This window comes from Lepisma saccharinum, chromosome 16 (genome assembly GCF_977018435.1).
Source record: "Lepisma saccharinum chromosome 16, izLepSacc3.1, whole genome shotgun sequence".
In the NCBI taxonomy this organism is placed as follows: Eukaryota; Metazoa; Arthropoda; class Insecta; order Zygentoma; family Lepismatidae; genus Lepisma; species Lepisma saccharinum.
In genome coordinates this window covers 20,695,520-20,707,475 of record NC_139244.1, presented here as the reverse complement: position 1 = coordinate 20,707,475, position 11,956 = coordinate 20,695,520, and the positions used below count along the sequence as shown (strand labels likewise).

Here is an 11,956-nt window from a genome sequence, read left to right as displayed (position 1 = left end):
CATCCTGCATTTCTTCACTTCCTTTTTCGTCTTGTTTGTCTAGGTGGGAAGTTCCCGGTTGTTTTGTGTCCATCGATAAGATTTTCTGGTTGTGTTCTCCCTTTGTGGTCGCCGTATTTACCGGTGGTAACATTTCCACCGGGCGGGTGTCACTTGGCACATTCTTTATCCCCTTATCTTTCTTTTGTTCTTTTATCACCTTTTATAGACCTTCCGACTTGTTTTGATTATTATCTGGTTGGAACTGATTCTTCACGTTCGAGGAACTCCCCTTTTCCACTATTATATCACTATAATTTCTCTCTCGGTTTTTATTCACACGAAGCGTTGTTATCTGACGACTATCACATTGCCAGCTATCGTGTCCTTCTTTTCCACACGCCCTGCACGTTCTCGGCTGTCCGTCGTATATCACATGGCACTGATGAGATTTTACTGTAATGAACGACGGAATCGGCATTTTTAGTTCCATTTTCACTATTCTCACCCCTTTGTAAACTTGATATTTAAATTTTCAGACCATGTTTCTTTGTCTATACATTCCACCTTCCCAAATTCCGTCATTTTTTCTTTCACACAGTCATCATCTAATTCTAGTGGTAAGTTAAACACTCTTACCGCTTTTCTTTCCCTCCCCGCATCACTCAAATGCACTTTTACAGATTCACCATTATCATAGCAAAAGTTTGTTTCCGGACCACATTTCTCTAACATTCGCGTCATTATTGCTTCTCTGATACATTTTACGAAAACACATAAAAAATGCGTGGGTATTTGTATTCCCAAGATCTCATCTACATGGAGTTGAAATTGTCCATGTATAAAGTCATGAATTTCTCGCGACGACGGCCTCGGTGCCAGAACGGAAAACGTATCTGGATGGTATTTTGTTTAATGATATTCATCTTTTTACTAATCTAAAGTACTTTTCCAATTCTACATACTCGGCAGCCAGCTGCACCAAACGCCACAAGCAACACACACAGGGCACTCCCGCTCGTTGTTCCCTGAAGGCAACTTTTCACTGACCTTCACGGAGCAACTAGTTTCCGCGTCCGCTCTCTGTGAAGGCTTCCACGGAACTCTCAACCACTCGGCCACCTCGTCTTAGGCTATTGCGTCTAGCACGAAGCATTGCAGAATCATTTCCTTTAACAAGATCGTTATTTAAAAATAAGTCACCGACGAGGATGGGATTCGAACCCACGCGGGCAGAGCCCATTGGATTAGCGGTCCAACGCCTTAACAACTCTTTTTTCTAAGGAAATACCCCCTACACGGAGGTATCCCCAACCACTTTTACACTTTTCCATTCTTACATTTTTCTTTGTTTCTTATCAACTGGACGAACACAAATACCCCTGCCTTACCCGGGACTCGAACCCAGAACCACTGGCGTTGTAGCGCGCTCTGCTAACCACTTCGTCACGGAGGTCGACCCATTCGGCTACCTTGTAACGAGTGCACTCACGGTCCCCGAAATGACGTGTCAATCATACCCCGGCACGGGGCCAAACGTCGTTATGTGTACGGGAAACCGGTCGTGACTCACGGTCCAGTTATCAAGTTCGGTACTGAGACGGTCATTTATTGTCATACTATTGCGAGGCGGAGATTAATACCTTGGAAAGTTACACTGTTTTGTTTACCTTTGATATGTAGATTCGAACATTCATAACACACTAATAGCATAATATCCGGTACCTGAAAAACGTCAAATAACAACACTGACGAACGGTAAAAAGTGAATATATATTGTAACAACATAAAATATTGCAATCAACAACTGTTTACAAAGCCTCCTCACTCTCACAACATTCACTCTATCTCTCTTTCACACACATGAGGTATTTTTACATGTGAAGTATGGATACAAATCATGGATCTCATTAACATATCATTCCTTTTAATTTTTAAACCTTTATGTGAATTTAGGGCATTTGTCTGCCAGCTCCTGTGCTCTTTTAAGTTAACTTAAGTGCCAGCCCTCGGAAAGCGGTTAACTAAGACAATTGGGTCGGCGTGGTTAAATCTTTCGTTCCAATGAACGTTTGCACCCAGTCGTAAGTACGACATTATACAAGTTTCTCGGACGGGGGTAATACACATCAGCCTCTCTCGTCCAATGAGAACAACTACACAATTACATAGTGATGCAAAAACTTAATTGGCTCCAGCTGCCGGAATACACTAATCAATCGTCGGCGCGAGCAAAAGTTACCTTAAAAACCACTATGCAACAAATAATACTATTTCACGCACACGACCTTGCAATAAAAACAACTACGCTTTCCACAATTAAAAGGACTCATCAGTCAACTATTGACAAATTAAATGGCGCGACGGGGCGGTCGGTTACACAAGAAATGGAGCACACTTTGACAATTTACACTAAATATTAAAGAAATGAAATGGAGCTTCTAACGCTGAATGCAGACAATTAAATTAGAACATCTGAACATGAAATAACCCCTTTTTTATAACAATACCAAAACAATTTTTAGACGCGGAAGTTAGGTTTGGGTTTTCCTGAGTAACTTTGCGAATAAGTGAGACTTCGGCGTTAACTGTACGGTGTTGATACTAACGACGCACGTTTACATGTACATGAGACCCTCTGAAGTATACTGTACCAGACTCTGCTACATGGCGCGGTCATTCATCTCTCCTGGACGCGGGACTTGCACACGGTTCCTTTGTGGCGAAATTGTCCTCCGAGGTCGATCGCGACGAAGAATAATTGCGACGATCTGGTGTACTTGCACCTCCTTAGTACTTCGGGCGTTCCTCTTGCCACTAGCGTCGGATGTACGTGGTCACGCGCCGGTTCGGAATCTCTCTGGTGACGGGCTTCGATTCGGCGTCGTCCTGGAAGCGTCGTTCTGGAGTCGTCCTTCAATCTCTCCCTCTGGCTTCGATCGGCGTCGTTCTGGAGTCGTCCTTCAATCTCTCTCTCTGGTGACGGGCTTCGATCGGCGTCGTTCTGAAAACGTCCTTCGGGCTTTGGGCAGTGTTTGGCTTTGGTGTCGTCTTTGGCGTTGGCTGACTGGCTTCATCGGAAGATGGCGATGCATCGTTGCGGGGTCAGGGAAGTCGACAGACTCCCTTCTCAATCTCCTTTAGCCGCCCATGATTATGTAGTTAACGCTTGGCAAAAAACAAATCACCGCGTAATCTTCACCAAAATAAGGCGCACACTGGTACCTCTCTATCTGCGATTCGCTCACGGTACGTAAGGAAACAAAGTTCACGGACACAAAACAATGATCACGCGAGAGTGTAGCGCGGAGATGCTCTCTCTGTGAAATCCGGGAAAAACTGTGTCTGGAATCATAGTACTGCCTATATATAAGAGATTCGAATTCTTCCGTTGAAAAGGACGCTCTAGTGGCTTGGCTTCTCTTTCAGAGGGATGCGAATGACCTGTGTCCATTGTCTTGAAACGCGGTCAAGTGCGCGTCGTCGATCCTTTCAGGCTTGGGCTCAAGCTGGTTTTCCTGGTCATCCGTGAACATGGGTTCGAACGCCTGCTGCGACTCGAGCCCGGTAGCGGCGAAAATAATCTTTCCTTATCTTCGCGTTGGTGCAAATATGGCATGTTCTAAGCGGCGGCTGTCACTCAAGAAAAACCCGTCCCCAGCTTCCGACGTCTGGCTCGGATACAAGTTTATTCACGAAATAAGATCAAACCTCACACTTTCATGTTTGTGCATAAAATGAATCAATAAACAAAAAATAATTTATATCGAACTGCGTTTCACATGTCACTAGATACCGTGACAACCTCGTCTTACGCTATTGCGTCTAGCACCAAGCATTGAAGAATCATTTCCTTCCACAAGATCGTTATTGCAAAATAAGTCACCGAAGAGGATGGGATTCGAACCCACGCGGGCAGAGCCCATTGGATTACCAGTCCAACGCCTTAACCACTCGGCCACCTTTTTTTTTTTTAATTTCACAAACAATTACAGTGTTACATCTATTTGTTTACAATCCACAATCTTGCATAAATACCTCTATTTTTTGCTTACATTTTTACCTAACTTTCCATGTTTTACATTCCTATAAATAATACATTCCTTAAATAGTTTGCATATAAATATGTACGGGCATCAGCCTCAATTTGTAAGTAAACTGACTGGAAGTATTCGCACAATGTTTGTTTACACATGATGCGTTTTGGTGTACAGGCATAATAGATGTAGTGTGCTATTACCAACTCTGTTGCTTGCAATTTTCTTAACGGGAAAAGCATAAGATCTGGGAAGAGGAGATGTTCCACTGCAAAATATGCAGGAGGTTTCCTACATATACTGCCGAGACAACGGCAGAGGAATTTCCAATTGTCTGTCATTTTAGTACAAGTTGTTAAAGTATGTCTGAGGGTATCTACTTGATCACAACTTATGCAATTAGGTTCTGCCTCTAGATTAATCCGATATGCTCTTTCTTTAGTTAATATTGTATCATGAATCACCAAGTACCATATCGAGCGCACGGGGGCTGGAATATGTTTTGCTGTTAAGTTGCGCCATACATTCGACCAGTTCACTATTCTGGGTTTGACCTTGAGCCTGTCGCACTGTTGACGATACAATAATTGCACTGTAATTGCTTCAGTCTGTATTTGTGGACTACTTATCAAAAGATACACAAATTCTAATGCCGTTGATCGGAAGTAACTTGTATCACTGTCAAATTTTGGCAGTAATACAGGTGCTATAAGTTCGATGTCTCTTAAATAGGCATGGAGTATATATCCGGTCAAGTTCGGCGTATCTTTTAGCGCTAGTTGAATATTTCTATGATTGAAGAGAGCCTGTGCTTGTATTTCAATATTCATTAGATTTAGTCCACCTGTTGTTACTGGTAAACACAAAGTGGTATAGGCCACTCTAAGTACATGGGACTGCCATATGAACTGTGTGACCAGCCGTCGTATTTCTGCTGCACTTGCTGGTGGCAGTGGTAATACTTGAGCGACATACCATACTTTTGAAAGAAGAAACACGTTGCTATAAGTCACTCTAGAGATTATGGATATATGCCTTCGCTTATCGCAAAACACTGCATGTCTTAGTCTTGATATCACTACACTATATGTTCTATTTTTCATTTCTTGTATCGTTGAACAAAACACTACCCCCAAGATTCTCACTTCATTCGCAATATCATAAGGTGAATCTTGATAGCAGTTTATTGGTTTTTTTCCTAGCTGCAAAAGTTTGGATTTTTTGTCGTTTACTTTTAACTACAGCGCCTTGAATAACGTAGTGTGGAAAACGACCCAAGAAACTGGTTCCCCGAGACGATGACAAGTAGATGGCAGTGCGATCGACACAGCGGCTAATTTTGTTATGAAAGTAATGCGGCTTAGTTAGTTTTTGGAATATATTGTTGTTCGGGAATGAAAGCATTCTGCTGCGAGCCGTCTGCGGCGCATGCGCGCGCAGCGAATAGGACTTGACTTGCTCATGTGAGCTCGGCCGTGCAACATACTACGCGCGCGTCTCCTATTATCTACGATATTAGACAGTTGTAATTACGGTTCTACATGCCAATATGTATTCTTTAGTATTATAAATATTCTAAAATCTAAATCGATGTACCGTATTATTCATCTGGTAGAACTACGCCTAAGGTAAAACAGTTAACTTAAATTACCAGAGTCTCAACGCATTATAAGTCGGTCTTTACCGCAACATATGGTCCTCCGCAAAACCGGATGAATTACGGATATCGGTAAACGACGGGACTGGTGAAAGTGCAGTTTAGTGAAGTGAAGTGATGCAGACAGTGAAAGTACAGTGAAGTTACAGAACAAAGCAGTTTTCCCGCCACTTCAGCCACGCCGCGCGAGGGGAAATTAGAGCGAGCTAGGAGAATCAACGGACAGCACGATCCAGTCACAGGGTTGCCAAGAGCAGAGGAATTATCGACGGCTGCAGATTCCATGTACGTGAGTAAATCCTTTTATTTTCCTTTTCCATGCTTGTTTGTTCATATTCCTAACCTTGCCTGAGAAAATGCCGGAAGAAAGTGAAATGCTTGAGAAGCTAGTGAGACAACGCAGTGTAATTCAAGGACAATTAACTCGGCTTCAGAACTACGTGTCCAATTATGACGAAGCAAGTGGTCATGTAAACGAAATTGTAGCCAGGCATAAGCAACTCGGCAGTGTTTGGTCAAAACTAGAGGATGTAATGGACAAGATATCCGAATTATCAGATGAGCAATCTCACGACGAGAAGAGAGCGTCACTTGAGCAAAGTTACTTCACGTTAGAAGCTAAAATGCTTTCAATAATAGACAAAGACTCGACGAGAAAGAATAACACATGTAAGCCTGAAACTAAATCTCCAATCAAGCTCCCAGATGTAACTTTACCAACGTTTGACGGAAACTACACTCAATTTTCATCTTTTCAAGATATTTTTGTAGCCCTCATAGAAAAAAATGAAACCTTGTCGGACATACAAAGATTGCAGTATTTACGGCTTTCGTTAAAGGGTGATGCATTACAAACGATCGAGAATTTGCAACTCACAGGTGCTAATTACAAGGTCGCCTGGGACTTGATTCAGCGCAAATACAATAATCCAAAGTTAATAGCCGCTGCTTACGTAAATGACATTTTGAATGTAACTTCAGTCACTAAGGAAAGTGTAACAGAATTAAGAAAGTTCACGACTACGATTAGAAGTTCTATAGAAGCATTAAGAAACATTCAGGGAGACGCGGACCTAATTGATATTTTTCTCGTTCAGTATCTTTCAGCTAAATTGGACAAATGTACGAGAAGAGACTTTGAGAAACAATCAAGCAATACAGAATTCAGTACTATCGAAGAATTGCTTATATTCTTAGAAGCTAAGTGCAACTATCTACAGAAATTCGAAGCGAATGAACCTTCGACATCAACGAAGTCGTTTTCAAGGTCACCAGCTGTTAGTAACGTCAGGTCAAGAACGCCACAAGCATCTAACACGTATTTTACTGCATCGGGTAAAAGCTGCATCTATTGCAAGGATGCCTCTCCTTTTCATCCTTTATTCAGATGCCAGTCATTTTTTAAATTGACGAATAAACAGAAATATAAATTCCTGCATGAGAACCGCATATGCACGAACTGTTTGCGTTTTGCTAATCACACAGTGTTAAATTGTAAAGCCGGCTCTTGCAGGTACTGTAGGTTGCGTCATCACACGAGTTTGCACGAAGAAAGGGGTGGCGAGCGCCTTGTACCTCCCCTCCTTCCAGGAAGATCAGCTGCGAACGAAGCAAGCAGTGTTTCCAACCCTCAAGTCGGAGAGGGAACCAGTTCATCGTATTCAGTAAAGAATAAGAACCAGAATGTTTTGCTGGCTACTGCCTGTGTTCTAGCAAAGGACAAAGATGGAAAATACTTGCCCTGCCGCATCTTATTGGACCCGGGGTCTCAAGTGAGCCTCATTAGTATGGATATGGTACAACGTCTTGGGTTACGAAGACAGAGACAAAATACGTTGATACAGGGAATAAGTTCCAACACTGTAAATTCACCTTTTGCTGTGAATGTGGAATTAAAATCAAGATTCAATGAATTTACTGTAGAGGCACAATGTTCTGCCTTGAAAAATATTACGGAACGTTTGCCTGCAGAAAAAATGGATATTTCAACGTGGGAGATACCTACAGATATTGACATTGCGGATGAAAACTTCAATGTTCCTGGAAAGATTGACATTTTAATTTCTGCAAGTGTATTTTTCGATATCCTACTGCCAGAGAAGATGTCGAAGCAAGGACCTTATCCTACGTTACAAAATACACAGTTTGGCTGGATTGTAGTGGGCAACACTCCAGGAACAACGTCACATCCAAGCAGATCATTCTTTATACAGGGTGAGCCGTTAGAAATCCTTTTACATCGTTTCTGGTCGGTGGAAGATTTGTCGGAAGAAATTATGTCGCCTAAAGAAAAGAAAATGGAAGCACATTTTCGCCAAACTACAGAAAGGAATGAAGATGGCACTTACACGGTACGCTTGCCTTTGACGGAAGATAGATCAGCATTAGGGGAATCTTTGGAATATGCACACTCCAGATTTTTAGTTAGAACACCGACTAGAGAGAGAACGGGAATTGAAAGAAGAATATGTGGAATTTATGAGCGAGTACGAGAGATTACACCACATGCAAGCAGTGCAGGAAGTGCGAGAGGCGCCAGCAACGGGAGACATCCGATATTTCATCCCCCATCACCCAGTTGTGAATATAGCCAGCTCCACGACGAAAGTACGAGTCGTATTCGACGGTTCAGCAAAAACGACCAGTGGCAGGTCACTCAATTGCCTACAAAGTGCAGGACCGGTTCTACAAGAGGATCTGTTCGGGTTACTGCTTCGCTTCAGGACTCATATAATCGCTCTGAAATCTGATATTGAGAAGATGTATAGGATGATTCATATGCACCCTTCTGATAGGAAACTACAGTGTATATTATGGAGAAAATCTCACGACGAACCACTGATGATCTACGAATTGAACACTGTAACTTATGGCCTGACATCTAGCTCATATCTATCAACTAAATGCCTACAGCAACTAGCGACAGACGAAATGCACAACTATCCACAAGCTGCTGAAATACTGAAGAGAGACTTTTATATAGATGACTTGCTGTCAGGGCAAGAAGACGAGAATCAAACCATTAATCTACGTAAAGAACTGTCAGCATTATTATCGGCAGGAGGATTTAAGCTACGAAAATGGGCATCCAATTCTGCAAGAGTAATGGAAACTATACCTTTAGAGCTACGGGAAGTTAAAGACACGATTCTGTTTAACGACGACAGTACAAAAACTCTAGGTCTCAATTGGAATACCACCGCTGACACTCTTTGCATATTAACAGACGGAGATTCAGCGCTAGCGCCAGAACGCAATACTGAGTTGGCTACACTCGTACCGGCGAAGAAACATCATCTTACAACCTACCCCCTACGCAGCGATCCAGTACACGAGAAAGCAGACACCAACGCTTGTTGTGTAAACAATCACCCAGCTATCAACAATGAAAGAAACGGTAAGGCTGCTGGCTGCAGCAAACCTCCTTACGATAAACAAAGCTTTTCGACGATACGTGCAAAGAAAGAAAACAATTTGGCCTGCTACGATTTGAACGTTCAAGAAACATTAAGCAAGCGCAGGGTTGCCAGTCAAATCGCGCAACTCTTCGATCCGCTCGGAATTATTGGGCCTGTTATTGCACTGTTTAAACAGTTTCTACAGAAACTATGGAAATTAAATGTATCCTGGGACGACGAGTTACCTTCAGATGTATTAAACGAATGGAAGACTTTACAAGCACAAATATGCCACATTTCAGACATAAGGTTCCACGATGTATTTTACCTAAACGGAAGATTATAAACATTCAAATCCACGGGTTTTCTGACGCGTCTGAGAGAATGTACGGCGCGTGCATTTACGTCAGAACTGTAACTGCAGGAGGAGAAGTTAATTCACGGTTATTGTGCAGCAAGGGGAAAGTTGCACCGATTAAGAAAATAACTTTACCTCGTCTTGAGCTGTGCGCAGCACTTATCTTGGCAAAATTAGTTAATAAAGTGATACCTTTATTGAATCTCCAAATAAACAAGGTATATTTATATACAGACTCGCAGATTGTTTTGGCATGGATCGCAAAGGACCCAGAGACATGGAAACCCTTTGTGGCAAATAGAGTGGCTCAAATACAGGAATACACGCAGGTGTGTGATTGGCGGCCTGTAAGGTCAAAGGAGAATCCTGCTGATATGTTATCGAGAGGAGTCGAACCCCTGAAGCTAAAGGGAAACTCACTTTGGTTCCAAGGACCAGCATTTCTAAGCCAATCAGATCAAGATCCGAATTTGGCCCTCAACGACATCCGTTTTGGAATGAATCCACCTACAGAAGTACCAGAACGAAGGAAGGTGAAAATAACCTCATTGGTAACTACGCACAAATCAGATGAAATTCTTACGCGATTCTCTAACCTTTTGAGAATGATAAGAGTTATGGCGGCACTTTGTCATATTTTCATTGATAATTGCAAGGGGCCCACGAAGAGAAATGTTTGTACTTCGAAACTGAATGCCAAGGATTTGCAACGAGCCACAGATACGTGCATTAAAGTAACGCAAGCCTTATTCTACGCGAAGGAAATAGAAGACTTGACTCACGAGAGAGAAGTTTCTCCGAACAGTGGAATAAAGGATCTGTATCCATTTCTCGACGCCGATTCCATTATTCGCGTGGGCGGACGTTTACAAGAAAGCGATCTCGCTTTTGAGGCTAAACATCAGATAATCTTGCCTCCTAAGGCCCATCTTACACGGCTGTTAATTGAATACGAACATCACAGATTACTGCATGCTGGAACACAGTTACTACTTTCCTCTATCAGACAAAAATATTGGATCGTCCGGGGAAGACAAATAGTTAAGCACATCCTACACTATTGTATTAAATGCCATAGACTTAAATCAGAAGCTAGTAAACAACTGATGGGACATCTACCGGAGCACAGAATCCGAGCCGCTTATCCATTCATGTACAGTGGCGTAGACTACGCGGGGCCTATAAAGATAAAGACTGGAGCGCCAAGGAGCAAATCGACGAGAAAATGTTTCATTGCACTTTTTGTGTGTTTCTCAACGAAGGCTGTACACGTTGAAATTCTTACAGATTTAACAACTGAAGCATTTTTAGCTGCATTGAAAAGATTTATATCTCGAAGAGGAAAATGTGCAGCCATTTACAGTGACAACGCCAGTACCTTTCGAGGTGCACACAGAGAACTTCAGGAACTACGCAATATGTTTGAATCTACCCAGTTTCAAGATGTCATTCAGGACTACGCAGCAAATGAGCATTTTGAATGGAAATTCATACCGCCAAGAGCGCCAAATTTCGGTGGACTCTGGGAAGCGGCGATTAAGTCGCTAAAACATCATCTACGAAGAGTGATGGGAAGCACCATACTAACCTACGAAGAGTTAAGTACCTTACTTTGCCAGATTGAAGCAATATTAAATTCAAGACCACTTTGCATTTTACCCGACGAATCAGATTACCAGATATTAACTCCAGGGCATTTTCTCATTGGCAGACCCATAACCACCTTCCCAGAACCTGACCTTACCCTCATACCTGACAATAGACTCAGCAGATACCAGCTGATACAGAAGATGAGAAGATCCATTTGGAAGCAGTGGAATAAAGAATACCTCCATTCACTTCAACAACGCCAGAAGTGGACATCCTCCACGAAGAACTTATCTCCAGGGACAGTTGTACTGCTGAAGGAGGACGACGTACCCCCACTACAGTGGAAACTAGCTAAGGTGGAAGCGGTGCATCCTGGGAACGATGGACTAGTGCGTGTAGTGACAGTGAAAACGAAAGACGGAGTTTTTAGAAGAGGTGTCAGTAAAATTGTGCTCCTCCCCATAGGTAAAGACGGAGATTAGTTGAATTATGTTCATTCAACCGGGGGGAGTATGTTCGGGAATGAAAGCATTCTGCTGCGAGCCGTCTGCGGCGCATGCGCGCGCAGCGAATAGGACTTGACTTGCTCATGTGAGCTCGGCCGTGCAACATACTACGCGCGCGTCTCCTATTATCTACGATATTAGACAGTTGTAATTACGGTTCTACATACCAATATGTATTCTTTAGTATTATAAATATTCTAAAATCTAAATCGATGTACCGTATTATTCATCTGGTAGAACTACGCCTAAGGTAAAACAGTTAACTTAAATTACCAGAGTCTCAACGCATTATAAGTCGGTCTTTACCGCAACAATTGTGTAGATTTGTTTCTCTAGAAAGGCGGTAAGTGAATTGATGGAAACAGTTATATTTGTGGAGTGATTTGCAGTCACGAAATGGTATTAATTTACACAGAAAAGTAACATAAATA

General features: G+C 42.4%; 2 protein-coding genes and 1 non-coding gene across 3 annotated transcripts; 2 read left to right on the top strand and 1 right to left on the bottom strand.

Moving 5' to 3' along the window:
• Positions 1-3,865: 3,865 nt before the first annotated feature.
• TRNAT-GGU (transfer RNA threonine (anticodon GGU)) lies at positions 3,866-3,947 on the bottom strand. The gene has a single exon. It is a non-coding gene; the product is annotated as a tRNA-Thr (tRNA).
• A 2,082-nt stretch (positions 3,948-6,029) lies between these two features.
• On the top strand, positions 6,030-8,423 carry LOC146000178 (uncharacterized). The gene has a single exon (XM_083137519.1). The coding sequence runs from the start codon at positions 6,030-6,032 to the stop codon at positions 8,421-8,423; it is 2,394 nt and encodes a 797-aa protein (XP_082993645.1).
• A 181-nt stretch (positions 8,424-8,604) lies between these two features.
• LOC146000177 (uncharacterized) lies at positions 8,605-11,501 on the top strand. The gene is made up of 2 exons (XM_083137517.1): positions 8,605-9,070; positions 9,664-11,501. The coding sequence occupies exons 1-2, from the start codon at positions 8,605-8,607 to the stop codon at positions 11,499-11,501; spliced, it is 2,304 nt and encodes a 767-aa protein (XP_082993643.1).
• The last annotated feature ends 455 nt before the right edge of the window (positions 11,502-11,956 follow it).

Bases quoted from the DNA above. Each gene is read 5' to 3' on its own strand.
- LOC146000178 (XM_083137519.1), top strand. From the start codon at position 6,030: ATGCCGGAAGAAAGTGAAATGCTTGAGAAGCTAGTGAGACAACGCAGT.
- LOC146000177 (XM_083137517.1), top strand. From the start codon at position 8,605: ATGCACAACTATCCACAAGCTGCTGAAATACTGAAGAGAGACTTTTAT. The intron at 9,071-9,663 runs GTAAGGCTGCTG...ATTTATATACAG, and splicing joins TATCAACAATGAAAGAAACG to ACTCGCAGATTGTTTTGGCA.